We start from the raw sequence: 16,029 nt of genomic DNA on the forward strand, positions 1-16,029 counted from the left end.
CATGCTGAGCAGGGCTGGGCAGGCCCATGGATGCTCCTCAGAGGCCTCTGCTAAGCTGCCAGGCCAGCTGACGGGGCGGTGCCTTCTCCCCTGCCTGCCCGGCCTGCTCTCTGGGCACCGCAGAGCCTGCCTGCTTTACATTCTGTTTCCGTGCTTGCTTTCTGCCAAGGGACCAGAGCAGCTTAGCTTTTCGTCTTCATATTTTCCTCCACCATGAGCTCCCCCCGCCGGTCCCCCTCACTCGCTCTCTGGCAGGGTCATAAATATGCAGCAAATGGCGCCACTTCTGTGAGGCTGAAATCTGTTCTCTCATCTCACTGCTCTCTCTTTCTCTCCCTTCCCTTTCATATTCCCCTCTTTCTTCCCTTCTTCCCACCCATCTCATCTCCGATTTGTCTCCTTCTCATCATTTTTCTCCGTTTCCCCCCCCACTCTTTCTTCTCTTTGTATTTTTCCTCTCCCCAGTCTTATTCCCCTTTCTTACCCTCTCCCTGTTCCTTCCCTTCTCCCCCTCCCAGTCCTCCTCGCCTCCACTTTTCATTCTTTCCCCTTCTACCCCTCTTTTCTCTCTGTTGACCTCTTTTCTCCTCTTTTTATCCCTCCTTCCTCTCAGCTGTAATCTCCATACTCCAAATTCAGACTTTTCTGTTCAGTCTCCCGAAGCCAGCATACTCCAGCCCCTCCCTTTCTAGCAGGTCAGGTAGGAGGAAAGAGGCAGGCAGGATTCTGTCTCCGGGTTTACAACCCTCTCACCCTGCTTTTAAGTTGTTGTCCTTCTTGAGCTTGTAGACATGTGTCTAAGCACTGATAGTTCTCCACAAGAACTATGATCATGAGTGTGGGTGCTGAGAAGCATCCCTGCCCCCCGATTAACTCCTCGTCTGTGGAGCAGTCACGAGGGTCGGGATGGAAATAGGCAGCTGTGGGGCTGGCAGTGGACTTCTGGAGGGCACGAATACCCTTGACCTCGGAAGAGCGTATGGCTGAACCTCCCAACACGGGATTACAGTCCTCAGGAGAGCTAGAGAGAGAGGAGATTTAATAATTTCACGTTCTGCCTTGGTAATAGTTTGATCCCCATTTTACATGCCGGAAGGGTTAAGTAGGTTGCCTAAGGTCACAAAGCTCTCCAGGGGCAGAAAAGGCCATTGGTCTGGTGGCTGTAGGGCAGATCGGCTACACATACCTCCTTTTCTCACAGGCGCCAGTCCCTTTCCTCAGGTCTAGCTCTCATTTTTCCTTCTGCTTACAAAGGCAGTATTGTGGTTTAGATGTACAGAATATTAAACACAAGTGGCCCTTGAGATCATGTAGCCTGGTGCTGTTTTTTTAGAGACCCAGAGACTGGGGGGCTGAGAGGTGGTAGAACCACGGGCAGTTAGTAGTAGAACCAGGATTAGAACCAGAAGCAGGATCCTACCGTCACACTCTGCCCCATCTCCAGGTCATTGGCTCATCCTATAGCCCAGCAGGGGAAAATGTTTTCACGTTTCTGGGGGAAGAGACATTCATCAGGCGTAGAGAGATGGCTTGGTGCTAGGAATATGATGACTGTTGAGTCTCCCCCTGATCCGGGAACTCTCAGTAAAGCCATTTACCTCTGAGCTTAAGATCTAGCTTTTGGAGCTTCTGGGTTCGGCGTCTCTGAGGGGAAGCCCTGCTGCCCGTGGAGGCCCCACATGAGGTACCCCTATGGACAGGTCCAGGCTGTAGCCAGAGCACTCCTCCAACCTTGGTAATGATAATGATAATACTAGCACCTTTCAGCTTCCAGACTGTCTCCACATACTTTGCCTTATTCAGTCCTTAACAGACCCCTGGTATTATTCTCCCATTTTACAGAAAGGCAAAGGAAGCCACCTCAGAGAGCTTTAGTTGCTTGCCCACCTACCAGTGAGTGGTGGGGCTGGAGCTGGAGCCCAGGCCTCCCGACTCCACAGCTCCTCCACACCTCTCTCTCTTCCTGGCTGATGGGCCCTTCTTCCCAACTCCCTGTCCAGAGCCTGGCCAGCCGGCTCAAGGAGAACATGGAGAAGCTGACTGAGGAGCGGGATCAGCGTACAGCAGCTGAGAACCGGGAGAAGGAGCAGAACAAGAGGCTACAGCGGCAGCTCCGGGACACCAAGGAGGAGATGGGCGAGCTGGCCAGGAAGGAGGCCGAGGCAAGCCGCAAGAAACACGAACTGGTAATACACCGCAGCCCTGGGGCCCCAAGCTGGTAGCTGCTAAGTACACACCCCACCCCTGGGCTAGGGTGCAGGGTAGGCTTCAAAGAAACTGTGGTTTAGAGAATTGGAGACAAGAGGACACGACAAGAGGACAATGCAGGAAGCCCTGAAGGCAGGCCAGGGGCCATGGGTGGTGCTGGAGTCTCCATCAGGGCAGGCTAGGCCCAAAAGCCCAGCAACACCCAAGTACAAGAAAGCTCGGCAGGCTTGCACTCATGTAGATCCTGTCTGGTTGGGAGAGCCTTGAAGTAGAATTTTTCTGGGGCAGCCGGCGGAGAGACTAACCCTCATGTGAATTGGACTGCCCATTCTCCCTTCTAGGAGATGGATCTGGAGAGTCTGGAAGCTGCTAACCAGAGCCTGCAGGCCGATCTAAAACTGGCGTTCAAGCGCATCGGGGACCTGCAGGCTGCCATTGAAGATGAGATGGAAAGCGATGAGAATGAGGACCTCATCAACAGGTGAGAGGACCTCTAGGGCAGCTGCAGCTGGCACAGACGCTCTCTTGACTGCCTCTGGACCAGGCTACCAGGTAGAACAGATGCAACCTCTGTCTCCCCATCACTGAGCCACCAGCCTCCCTTCCCCCCCTTGTTGCCAGACCCTGGCATGGACCTGTCCTGTAGCAGCTGAAAGCAGAACAGGTGCTGGCTGGGTGAGACTCCTCCCCTCTTCCTCGCTGTCCTCCCTCCCTAGGTCTCCCCGGGACCTGGCTCTCCAGCTCTGCCTGTTGAAGATGAGTTATTTCCCCATTTAGCTGCATTTCCGATGGCGCCTGCCCCACTCTGGGGAGAGCAGAGATTTAAGGGCCATGGTGCCTTGTTACCATACCAGAGATTTTCTCTCATAAAACCTATCCAGGGAATGGTTTAGGAGAGAGAGAGAGATTTGTAGTCTTAGGCGAAGGAGAAGTCATGAAGCCGGCAGACCAATAGTAGGAGGTGTGTGTAGTGTGGGGGTGGTCAGGCCCTGGAGAAACTCCCAAGGCTGCCCTGGGCAGACCCCCCAGACCTGCCTGCTTCTGCCATGAGGGCCAGGGCCCCATCCTGCAGGCAGATCCCAGGAAGCCTGCTCTGTGGGGGCAGGGGAAAGGTTCCCTCGGTGGCCTGGACCTCCCCTGAGGACAGTACTGTCACATCCCGCCACCTGGTCCCCATCCGCCAGAGCCATCGCTTGCTGAGGAAAGAGGAGTCCTCAGCTGAGAGGTCCGCCTTGGTGTGTCCGCTGATTTTGTTATCCTCTGTCTGGCCCCCTTGCCCACCATTTTCTTTCTGTTTCCAGTTTGCAGGACATGGTGACAAAGTATCAGAAAAGAAAGAATAAACCGTGAGGACTGGAGCGCACGCGCTCTCTGCCCCCCCAGCGTGGTGTCTAACCGCCCCTAACACTGGCCTACCACCCCGCCCGCTGCATGCCGCATGGCAACACGGAGCCTCTCGCATCTCACACTAGGTTCTCACACTAACACCGTTGCCTCTGTCCTAAGGAAAGGCAGGATGACAGGCTGGGCTCTGCGTCAGAGGGAGAGGGCAGGCAACGTGGTGCTCTCCCCTAAGAAGGCTCAGGCTGGCCCTCGGGCCCTTGGTGGGCAGGATGGGGGCTCCGTCTGAAAGGAGAGCTCAGCCACAGTCGATGGTACCCACAGTCGCCTTCCTGAGCTCCAGCCCCGCTCCTCCCTCAGAAACCAAGTGTAGCTGCCTCCCTGGCTTATTTCTCTGGGGGAAAAGTCTGTTTGGGATGGATGTAGCCACATCCTGGAGCCGCTGGGGAACTTGAGTTGCCTGCAGAAGCAGATATGTTTCATTTTGAAAGGTCTGCCACCTTTTGGCCGACAAAGGTAGAAGGTGAGGGGCATCTAGCCGTCCCTTGTTTGGAGAAAGCATTCAGGCAGCTAATCACTGGCTTCTCTGCTGTGGCAGGGGAAAGGAACACAGCCAGATGTGTTTACTTTACTCCCCGTGGGCACCTTGGACAGAGGGAGGCCCTTGGGCGTTGAGCTAGTGCTATCTGTCACATGGCAGGCAGCCCAGTAAATCCACCCCTGTCATCGTGTCCTTCTTTCTGGGTGGGAGCTGGACAGCTGGTGCTGATGTGCAAGGCCTTCAGGCAGATCAGGGCGATCCTCCGTCAACTTCGACAGGACTGTTTGGGGGAGACTGTTTTTTTAGCATGACGTTGAGTTTCCTCCCCCCACTCTCTCTCGCCTGGCAGGCCTCCTCTCCTGGCCAGGATGGGCTGGCGGCAACACAAAGGACTCTGTGAGAGCTAATGATAAATGTAATAGTGTGTAACAGTGATAGAGGGCCGCTGGAGCCTGGTTGTCACACACAATTAATATCCCCCGCCATTCTGTCTCCGTTTGTTTGTTCCCCCGCGATTCGGCTCCCAGTTAACTAATAGCACATGAGCCTGGACATAAATTGTATTTGACGCGAGGTTTAATACCAACCATTTAAAATTTCAACTGCCCCCTGAGCCTCCCTGCCCCTGGAGTTTGTTTACGGGCCTGATTATTTAAGGAAAAGAACCCACACGTCATCTATATGCTTGAAACTAAAGGGAAGGCGAGGGCAGGCAGGCAGGCCAGCTTCTCAAGCCATTCGTTGCTCCGAATGTAAGGAGGAAAATTCGTATTCTGGGCCCATGACTGTCTGTCCCATGTGTGTTCCAGCCCTGCCATTCTTGGGCGGTAGGAGCTTCAAGGACTGATAAAATGCGCATTTAAGATCATATTCTAAATCATTGCCAGGCGTAGCACATGGGTGCACACACACACACACACACACCAGCGTGTACTCACGCAGGCGCACTAGGTGTGCAATCCAAGCCAGGTTCCCGCTGAGGGCAGAGAGGAGATGTGGGTGACGTGGCTCCTTCCTCAGCAGCTCTGGGCCCCAGCTCCAAGTTATTGAGCGAGCATGCTAAGGCGGGCAGAAAAATAATGTTTCGATTTACTTAGAGATACAGTTGTTATTGCCATAACCTTAATGAAAGCAGTAAACAGCGCGGTATTAAGGGAGATTTATACAGAAACGCTTTTAACATGTAGACATAGATTTTGTGATGCATACAGCACCTCCTTTCTAAAGGCAATCAATATGGTTATGAACGGCAGTGATAAATTACAGGCTCCAAAGCTAGAGGAGGAGGATTTTTGCACGGGTGTATAAATCAGGTGGTATTGGCATTCCATGGGGCCCGGGCACCGTAGTAAATCTGCTGGGCTTGGATGGGCATGGGGCTTGCATTAGCTGTTTCGGGGCTATCTGCTAAACTCCTGTTCACCTGGGGCATCAGCCGGCCTCGTCTTTGTTATAACTCTGTGTTTGACAGAAGCCGATAAAATGTGCCTTTTTATTCCCCTCCCCATGAATTGTGCTCTCTCACAGTTCCCAGAACAGAGTCTGGTGATTTTTTCTGTGTGTGTGTGTGTGTGTGTGTGTGTGTGTGTGTGTACACGCATGCATGCACACACACACACACACACACACACACACACGCTTGTGTGGCTATTTATTCAGGAACATAATTCAGGAACAGGGCTGCTCCTGTTGACACAGATGAAAGGAAATTTATATCAAGGAGAAATCCTAGCATATCCGTAGCAGGGGAACGTGGTGAGCAGACATTTTGCAGAATTCTAGAAGCGTTCTCACTCAGAAGCGTTTCCAAGCCCCTGATGTTTGTGAGTGTGTCACTATGACTCCAGACTCAGAATTTGACTCCTTTGGGCTTTCCTACAAGTTGAGAGGGCTCAGGCCAGTTGGCCACAAGAAGTACTGGGGAGCAAGAGCTGGAGGCTGTCTGAGGGAAGGAAGAGGAGTCTTGGAGAGACAAAGCCCTTTGTCTGGGACTTTCTGGGCACGACGGGGTCTCCAAGATGCAATTTGAATCCTGAAGCTGTTGCCAGCTCCCTGAGAAATGCTGCTGCCCCTTCCTTTTCCTTTCTCTCTTTCTTAAAGGCCAGGGCAGTCGCAGGGTGGGTCTGGGATATGGAAGGTAGTGCCCAGTTTGGCGTTGCCATTAGCTGAGGAGGCTCCAGTTTCAAGCTAACTTAAAGTCATAATGAAGCCCTTCTCTTTTCTGCGCCATAGCCAGGAGCCCAGCTCTTGCAATGAAGGCATGGAAAATGGCAGCAGCTGTAGCCACATTTTGGGGATTGAGCAAAGAAATAGCAAAACAGGCCTCAGGGAGTAGCTGGAGGGCCCAGGACTCCTCTTTGTAACCAAGAGCCATTTAGGTATAATTGATGAATGGATGGTCTCCTTGTCATTCTCATTTGTGTTGGTTGGCTGAACAGCAGCCTGTCATACCAAGAGGAATGGGAGGTACCTCTGCTCCTCAGGGTCGTCTTGGTGGCTGTCACCGTGGCCTCCTGAGTGGGGACAGGGTCCTCGTGAACAGTGTACTCCGTCTAACCTCTCTCGTTCTCCTTCCTGACTCACTGATGCGCATGCCACCCCGCATCCCGCCCCTGCCTAAGACCTGCTGCCAACTCAGCACTGCCGCCTGGGCAGCAGGTGAGCACCTCTTCCCCAGCCTCGCCTACCCTTCTGCTCCTCATCCCACAGCGAGGGGGACTCAGATGTGGACTCAGAGCTGGAGGACCGGGTCGACGGGGTCAAGTCATGGTTGTCCAAAAACAAGGGGCCTTCCAAGGCGGCTTCCGATGATGGCAGCTTGAAGAGTTCCAGGTGAGCATGTGCCCTTGAGCTAGGAGGAAAAGCCACCTCCTGCCCCAGGGATTGATGAGCAGTGCCTTCATCCCAAGCGGACAGGCCTCACGCCACCTGTGTGTCTGGCGTGGCATGTGTGGAAGGGGCCCTGGTGAGCCCCCAGCAGGTAGAATGAGCCCAGTAGGCTTGGTTTCTTCTTAGCCAGGGTCTGCAGTGCCCTTATCCTTCCCAGGTAATGTGGCCCTACCAGGCTCAGCGCTTTGGTTTGAGGTAGATTTAACTTCATCCCCACTTATTCCTTCAATGAATGTGGACTGAACTACCTGATAGTTTGGAATCAAGACGAGGATGGGGCACAAGGGACCTCTGGATCCCACAGCCCTGGACGGAGCCGGCGCAAGCCAGCTGTGCTTCTCTGAGGGCGTCACAGGAATAGCTGCAGAAAAGGCACCACTTCCCCTGACTCCCATCACAGCGACAGACACACTTCCAGCTTTCTATGCCAAGTCTCTCCTTCCTCTAATCTTTTCCCTGCCCTCCCACGCTTCCTGCTCGTACCCATGGCAGGGCCGCTTGCTCCCATATTTTCCAGCCCAGTCAGTCTTCTGATCACACAGACAGCTACCCCTGGAATCCAGAGCTCCACCTTCCCCATCCGTCACCTACCAGCCAGCATGGCAGCAGGAAGGGAGAGCAGTTCTCTGCTCCCACCCCTCCTGTGGCCGCTTCCCTGCTGGCTCCAGGTTTCTCCCCCACTCAGACCCATCCTCATCCGCCAGGGCACACCCTTCCTCACCCCTTCCCAGAGCCAGCAGGTGGGCTAGGTGGAAAAAGTAATCCCTCTTCTTCTCCAACTCTCCTGAGGTCCCTTCCCAAGTCCAGCCCCACACCACAAACACCCAGCAGCCCCCTCTAATTGGTTTAATTTATTCGGCCGAACCACATTTTGTTATTGAAGATAATGCCACCTTCCCCGCCCCACTGCCGTTCACCACGGCGTGGCACGAGGCTCCAGGTAGTTGACAATGAAATAAATTGAACTAAACGTTTTAGAGGGGGAAAAGTGATGAAATAGAACAATAGTCTAATTTACATGACATTCTCCATGAAGCTATTTTCACTGACGCAAATTATTTTGCTTCATTTCCTCCGACGCTCTCACCGCCACTTTGCCAGGGCTGCTGCCGATTTCTCCTCCTCCTTTTCCTTTCTCCTCCCTCCCCCTGTGCCTTTATTCTCTAGGTTTAATGCTTGTTCCTCTCTTTCTCTCTCATTCTCTCTTTGCTACCCCAATCCACTACTGGTTCTCTCCTCCCTGGCCTCACCTCCTCCCTCAGAACGGCCCTCAGCACCCTCGGGAAGGAGGGGAAAGAGGGCAAGGGGGTGGAGGAGAGGCCAGCCTCCACACTGAGCTCCCTGAGCTACCGGAAGAGGCTCATCCTGAAGGACTCCATCGGGGGCACAGGGGACACGGATTCGCTCTTCACCACCCTGAGCGAGCAGGCAGCCTCCCCAGAGAGGCCCCCCCGCAAAGCCCGCCTGAGCCCCAGGGAGGAGCCAGGCCAGGGCAAGAAGTCTGAGGAGACAGAGGAACGTGGCTCCATCTTCTCCGAGGTTGGGAGCCGTGTTGGCCGGGGGCTGGAGAAGCGGTGGGGCTCAGACTTTGACCGGGCCTCAGCTGTCTCTGCACCTGTCAGCCGGGCCTCCTCTGCCACACGGCATGGCTCAGGTGAAGATGGGGCCCGTTCTTTCATGAGCTTCTCGCTGTCGGGCTCACCCAGTTCTCGTCGCAGCACCTCCCGGCTCGACAGCCTTTCGAGGACCCTCAGCCCTTCCTTGAGCCGGGCGTCTGGCCTAGGCCGGGAGAGCCCTGACTCCCGCCTGTCCCTGGGCCAGGGCTGCCTGGATGAGTGGGATGATGGAGCCAGTGTGGCTTTGAGTGAGGCCCACTCCCAGTATAGCCACCCATCGCTGGCCCGCAGTCTGTCAGTGCCACCCCAGCCACGCGTCTCAGCCTCTGCCACGGATGAGCCTCTTGGCTCCAGTGTCCGCCCTGTCAGCCGTCACTCTTACCTGGACCCGGACCTGGAGGCTGCCATCAATGAGGTCTTGAGCTACAAGCCTGTCCCGTTTCAGCGGAGCAGCCTGGAGCCCAACTCCGAGGAGGATGACCGGAAGAGCATCCAGAGTGCCCGCAGTGCCCAACTGGACCCCCCAGAGCGGGGCACCAGCATCCGCCGTTCAGCCTCTGCTGCTGATGTCTCTCGGTCCCGGTCCCGCAGCCATCGGAAGAACCGGAGCAAGAGGAGAAGCAGCTCCAGCTCCAGTTCCAGCTCCAGCTCTGAAGATTCCTCAGAGCACAAGCGGCGGAAGAAGGGGCGCTCTCGAAAGGGCAAGAAGAAGTCCAAATCGAGAAGAAAGAGAACAGAGACAGAGTCCGAATCCTCATCAACATCCAGTAGCTCTACCGTCTCAGTCCACAGCCGCTCCAGCGTGAAGAAGGGCCCAGCTGCAGAAAAGGAGGAGTCTGGGCAGGCACGCCGGCCATCTCGGAAGGAGGAGAAGAAGCGTAAGAAAGAGGTGGACAGCCTGGTGATGCGGTACCTGTACCGGCCTGAGAGCGACTAGTGCAGTAGGTGGCACCTGTGTGGAGTGCAGCATGGTGTGCCACTCAGTGTGAACTAACGTGCTCTTGCCCCACCTGCCACCACCTAGGCCCCTCCTGCATTCCTCTTGGGCAGGCCTGGCCTCCGAGAGCCTCCTGGCACCTCAGAGAGCAGGGGCCAGCCAAGCTGGTTCGTTATTTGGAGCCCTGAGCCCAGGCAGCTGAATTCACTGATGCTGTCACTCACAGCTCCCGCTAATCAAGTCCTTACTCTGGGCCAAGAACCCCCTGGATACTTGCCACGCTTCATTCACTTAATCCTCACACCCCATAACAAAGGTCTGATTAGCCCCATTTTATAGACGAGGAAGCTGAGGCTCAGGGAGGTTAAGTCACTTGCCAAGGTCACACAGTTGGAAAGTGATATTGCCAGGATCTGAATGGAGTCTATTCAACTCGCCCTTAACCACTCCTCCATATAGCCCAAGGCAGAGCACAGGGGCAAAATGTTTCCTGTGTACACCTGGCAGCACCCAGATGGGCGCTCTTTTCCATCACCCCAACAGGCTGAGCCTGTGAAGGGCCCTCGCTGACCCCCTGGTGTACAGTGGCCACCAACTGTTATAGGGCCTTTTGCTCAGCTTTCCTCCTGCCCTGCAATGCCACCTTCCTCCCTGGCATGGATCTCAAGCCTAAGAGGCAAGGCTCACAGGGATGCCACCCCCACAGCACTGCACCCTACAGCAGACCCGGAGATGCCCGACTCCCTCCCCACCCCTCCCACCTGAAGCCCACACATGGGCGTCACCTCATCTCAGCTCATCTTGTAAAGTTTTAATGAATAGAAATTAGCAGCTGCTGAGTGACAGCCCCCTCCTGGCTTTCCAGCCTCCCCCAGCTTTTTCCCTGTAGGGAGGGAGACCTAGCAGTTAGGCCCGAAAGGGGTGCCCACATCCCTGCCTCAGAAGAAAGGCAGAGACTGACTCATTGGAACCCCATTGTTGCCAGTTTCCCTGGCGGGTGGTGACATTTGGATTACGCTGGTTATGTGAAGCTGTTTCCAGCATGCTACCCTCCCAAGGTAAGCTTGCTGCTTCCCAGGAGGTATGACCCCAGAGCAAGCCCCCTGGGGCACAGGCGTTTTTCCCTAGATGCATGAACTAACACGAACCTGTCGCATGCTTGTGGGCTTCTTGTGCAGTAGAGCAGCCGGACAATTACACTGACTTTGTCCCCTTTATACTAAAGGGACCAGTTATGTTTTACAGAATGGATCAAGTGGAAGTGAATAATACCCAAGGCTATTTGGAGATGGGTGGTGGGATGGGATTGGGGGGATAGGATGGGGGAAATGGAACTTTAACCCTGACCGGGCTCGTGGCCAACTCATTCCTTGGGCTTGAGCTGCTCTGAAATCAGGCCCCTGGGCTCAACACTGGTCTGTCTCTTCCCCCACGTGGCAGATGGTTGCAGGTGTTCTGGGGAGAGCAGGAGGCATCTCAGTTGCACTAGGGAGCCATCGTCAGCTCCATAGTGAGAACAGACAGGGATCATAGTACGTGTCTACCACCTCAGCACCCCGTCAGCAGCCCTGCTGAGTAACCTGCTGTCCCAGTGTAGGGAACCAATCAGGTGATGGACCATGGGGGGAGGCGTGGACAGCAGAGAGGGCCAGGCCCTCCTGAGCACTGCACCCCTACCTGAAGAGGGAGACATGGGCCTAGCCAGTCCATCCCACACTGATTGGCAGCTGGTGGATTTCAGACCCCAGTGCCCTTAGCCCATCGTCCCGCTTGACCTCACAACCAGCAAGAACAAAAACACATAAAGCCTGTTTCTTCCCTTAGCCAGCAGCACGTTCCTCCTGTCCATCAGGAAAACAGGAATAGCCCTGAAACCCTACACACCACCACCTCCAAGAAGGATTGGATTCACTGCGAGGAGAGTGGGCACCGAACCAGAAACTAGTCAACCAATAAGGAGCCGGCGAGACAAGGGCCAGGGGAGGGCGGACCTAGTTGGACTCGGCGTGGACAGGCTTTGGGTGGATAAACTGCCAAGAGTGGGAGCGGGGGTGGGGTGGTGGCTTAGCTTCCCATCTGGTGATGGGAACCAATGAGAATTCAGAACACGAACCCATCCGTAGCTAAGGAGGGGAGGGGGCTGCCACCCTTGGCTCGCCCAGTGGGAATTAGCTTGTGTGCCAAATTGTTTGTGACAGCGTTGAACAGGAGACACTAGCTTTTGGGGAGGAAAGCTTTTTAAACAATTTGGTTAAAACGTTCAAATTGCCAGCCCTGACTCTTGCCCTGGGGAGGGGGTTAGCTGCCTGCTCTTGGCTCTCTGACAGCTGTGGCGGTAGAATCCTCGAAGGAGACGAGCTAAAGAGCACCCAAAGTAGAAGCAAGGGGATCTTGGGGCTTCACAGAGCAAGGGAGAGAGGCATGGAGTTACCTACCCCTCCCCGCTGGCTCTGCCGCTGCTCAGCATCCAGATGGAACAGTGTGGAAATCCGGCTGTCATTTATCCAAATGTCTGTCTGGCTAGTACAGGAATGTGGGAGCGGGGCCTGAAGCCCCATTCTAAGAGGTGCAAGAGTGGAAAGGAGCACCCCAGGCACTCCAGCACTGCCCCATTTGCATCCGGGTCTGGCCCTAGCATCTACCTCACCCTCCTCTGCCCACAAAATAACCCCACTTATCTTTCCACAAAGCCAGTTCCTTCCTTTGCCTAACAGCAGACCTTCCTACTGGATACCCAGAAATTCTGTCTAGAAAAATAAAACCAAGCTCCCACTAATTTAAAATTCAAACAACCCAAAAGCCAAAATAACCCCAATTTTTTCTGTGTTGCATAGTCATCGTTGAGTTTTATAATTTTGTCCCTGAGACACCCCAGAATCCTTAAGTGCCTTTGGCCCATCAAAGTAAGACTCATTTATGTTCAGTGTAGTTTGTGTTAAATGCGTTTGGTGCTATTCTGATTCCTTTAAAAATGGTAATTCATTCATGAGAAATACGATAACTATTAACCAGACTGCCCCATTCCTGAACCATTTTGCATAATTGAACATGTATTTTATCAGGCTGTTCCTTCTCCCCAGGGAGAGAGAGAAAGAGACCTATCTTTTCACACCTGCTGGGCTCTCACCCAGGCCAGCAGGGAGAATTCAGGTGCGGTCTTGTTTTCTCCATGGGTCACCCAATCTAGCGGCAAGGTGGAGTCATCTAGAGGCTGTGAGATCTAAGAGTCCCAGGTTCGAATTTACACACTGGCTGTGTGACCTTGGGCAAGATGCTCCGTCCTTTGAACCAGCTTCCTCATGACATTTCATAGGGTTATTGTGAAGAACAGGAGAGAATACCCAGCGTGCCTAAGAGAGCGTCACACGCAAGAAGTACTCGATGTCGGAATCCTTTCTTCAACATAGTTGGAAAAGCTAAGGATGTGATTCTTTCTTTGCAGAACCCTGTTTCCTCTGCTTTGGGGTTTGGGGATAAAAGAACTTTGAATGGGCTAGTAAACAAGGACCCTTCCTCCTCAGATTCTTAAATCAGTATTGTAGGCAGCAGTATCACAGAATAGCTGTGGAATTCTGTTATCCCAGTGGAAGCTCTTTGGGACCTGGAAGTAGGGCTGTGTCCCTGGAAGCACTGGTTAGGAACCCGCGGAGTGCAGGGCACTGGCAGCGGTGAAGCCATTCTGGGCTGCATTTTCTCCAAGGGTGTTGAAATTATAGTGTACTTGAACTGGCAGAGGCGGTGGAGGTGGAGGTGGAGGAGGAGGAAGGGATGGGAGCAGGTGAAAAGAGGTGACTGGGGCTGGAAGATGAGGATCCATCCTTGCTCGATGCCATGAGCCTGCTCCCCCCAGGCGGAATGCTGCCCCACGTCTTGGTGGGGCGATAGCTGGAGGCTCTCCGTGGCCTGATGAAAACTCGGAGGTTAGGTTATGGTACCAAGAAAGGTATCACTATGCCCCCCTAAAACTGCTCCTTCCTGCTGGGTCTCCATTCCTTGTGGTGAGTAGATGACGTCATGGCCAAGGGTCGAAATTCTCACAGGCCTTAGGAAAACCTGACGAGGAGAAAGGATTCAGATCTGGGAGTCTTCAGTGGGAAGGGCCCTCCTTCTCAGAAGGACTCTTTAGGAATAACTTTAGCTTAGACAAGTTGTTGTCATGTCATCACCAGACCTCCACTCTCTGTATCAGTGTGGTCCATGGATTGCCTGCGTCAGAATCTTCTGGGAGGGGAGTTTAAAATGCAGAATTCTTAGCTTCCACCCAAGAGCTAGCAAATCAGGATTTCTCAGGGAAAGGACCCAGGAATCTGCAACTGGTTCTGAGGCACGTTCAAGTCTGAGACTCAACAATATACATCACTTTCCTCAGAGGTTTGCAAGTTTTCAGTCAAAACAAACTTATTACTCTGAGTATCTTCTGAGGAAGCCAGGGAAGGTTTTTACTTCTCAATTTGTGGCTTTTGGGGAATGCTATGACCGGGCTTTGGGGGGCCTCCCAGGCTCTGATGCTGCAAGTGAGGAATGTCATTCCTCTGTGACCTCATTCCTCTCTCCCTGCAGCCCCACCAGCTACTGGAAGTCCCTTGCCCCTGACCGGTCAGATGAGGAGCACGACCCTCTGGACAGCACCTCCAGGCCCCAACACTCCCACAACTATCTGAGTGACAGCGACGCAGAGGCCAAGCCAGCGGAGACCAACGCGTAGCCCTCCCACCCTATGGGCTACTGCTGCCACAGCGCCTCTCCCAGGAAACGGCGGGCTGCAGCTCTCCCCACCTGACTGCTGATCTGCAAGGGAATCACCTGACCCTCTTGGGTCAGGGGGCTTTCCAAGCTCTGGGGTCTGATGTCTCCACACGGAAGAGGTGGGGGAAGAGGAGTTTCTGAAAAGAGAACTTTTTGCTCCCGCCTCCAAAATGCCGTACTCTTGGCTTCCACCTTGGGCCACTGTGGGCAGTGGCAGGTGGCTTGGCACTGCATGGAGCCAGCAAGTTGACCTCCATCTCAGCCCTCTGCTCAGGGACAGTGGACAGATTGCCTACTGGGACATTCTAGGTTGCTGGGTCCATAGGGAGGAGGTGGGGGCGGGAACAGCAATTCCTTCCCCTTGGCTTGGGGTGAGGGCTTTCTCTTCTCAGTGCCTGCTGTCTTTTTACTTTTTAATTTAAATACCCAACCTCTCCATCGCAGCTGCATCCCTGAGAGTGGGAGGGGCTGTGGTGGCAGCTGGGGCCCCAGAATGACTAGGGGAATTTCATCTCCATGTTCACTTTTTCTGTGCAGCTGGAGAGATGGGTGAGCAGAGCTGGGTCCAGGTGCTTCTGGGTTTGGGTTGAGCAAGCCTACACAGACAGGGTGCATACGTACTAACTGGAACATTCAGCCCCCCACCCCTCTTCGGCTCGTCAGCGTGTTAAGTGCAATGACCTATTTAAGAGTAAACTCATTCCACCTACACCAATTCCGGGTCTATCCAAGCACTGCCGCCCTCCCCCTCTGTCCGAGTTGCCCGGACCATAAGCTCAACTTGAGAGGGAAGGCCTTGGGTTAAGGGCTTGTGATCAGAAAAATTGAAGACAGAAGTTTGGGTCAGTACTAATGTGTATTAGACACGAGTCCTCACCCTGTGTCCTGAGCCTGAGTCATTTTTGTTCTTCCAATTGCCCTGCCCCCACACAGACACTTAGCTCAGACATGACAACATTCGGCCTGACAGCCCCAGCCCACACCCTAAAGGTCATCCCGTGATCACCACCAGATTTGGGGGCCCAAGGGCAGTGCCTGGTGCTGCTCCCATCTGCTGTCCCCTCCTCTCCTGCAATTGGTTTGTACTCATTGGGCTGTGCTCTCTCTTCCCTGATTACCTGATGTATGGAAATAAATGTTCTTTTCCTCCTGGTTCTGCCAATTTTCCTCCTGTTCCTTCAGGCTCAAATAAAGTCCAGGGTGGTCACCGGGGAGCAGAGTCAGGATTCTGGTGGGGACCTGGAGGACTTGCCCTGGTCTGTTCCCACATCAGACCATTGCCACTCAGCATTGACAGGTCATTTGAGGCAGGCAGAGGTAGTGGGATGAGAGGATTGGTCAAGAGAAACAAATCCCGCCTTTACTTTAAGAGCCAATGGATTATAATTCAGGTTGGTGCAGCTTCCACGCCTCGTCCTCCCCGGGCCTCCACTTGGAAATGTTGGGGTCCCTCTGTTTAATCTCACCCATTACAGAGATCCTATCTGCTTTTTTTTTTTTTTTGAGAGAGAGAGATACAAGCCCCTCTGTATCAGATTTTTTTTTTTTGAAGTTTAATTTTAGTCATTTCAAAGATGACTTTTTGATCAAAACTTGGCAGAACATTCTCTGGCCCCCAACTCCATTGGTCACAGGGCAATCTGAACAGGCTGGGAACGCTGACTTCTCTACCCTGCTCAGTCTGCCCTCCTGCCCCAATCCACGCTTGGTACCCTCGGTGACAGCTGGGAGGCAGTTCATGCAGAAGGGCT

The 16,029-nt window shown here is 53.9% G+C and overlaps 1 protein-coding gene across 1 annotated transcript in view; it reads left to right on the forward strand.

The window, feature by feature from the left end:
• The window catches only part of LOC117013385 (unconventional myosin-XVIIIa), an 82,947-nt gene extending 67,518 nt beyond the window's left edge, over positions 1 to 15,429 (forward strand). Inside the window, 4 exon segments of the mRNA XM_033090482.1 lie at positions 2,001 to 2,186; positions 2,550 to 2,689; positions 6,800 to 6,922; positions 14,093 to 15,429. Of these exon segments, the coding sequence (XP_032946373.1) occupies positions 2,001 to 2,186; positions 2,550 to 2,689; positions 6,800 to 6,922; positions 14,093 to 14,237 (594 nt within the window). The 3' untranslated portion in view covers positions 14,238 to 15,429.
• Positions 15,430 to 16,029: the final 600 nt, after the last annotated feature.

Source organism: Rhinolophus ferrumequinum, chromosome 21, assembly GCF_004115265.2.
Source record: "Rhinolophus ferrumequinum isolate MPI-CBG mRhiFer1 chromosome 21, mRhiFer1_v1.p, whole genome shotgun sequence".
In the NCBI taxonomy this organism is placed as follows: domain Eukaryota; kingdom Metazoa; phylum Chordata; class Mammalia; order Chiroptera; family Rhinolophidae; genus Rhinolophus; species Rhinolophus ferrumequinum.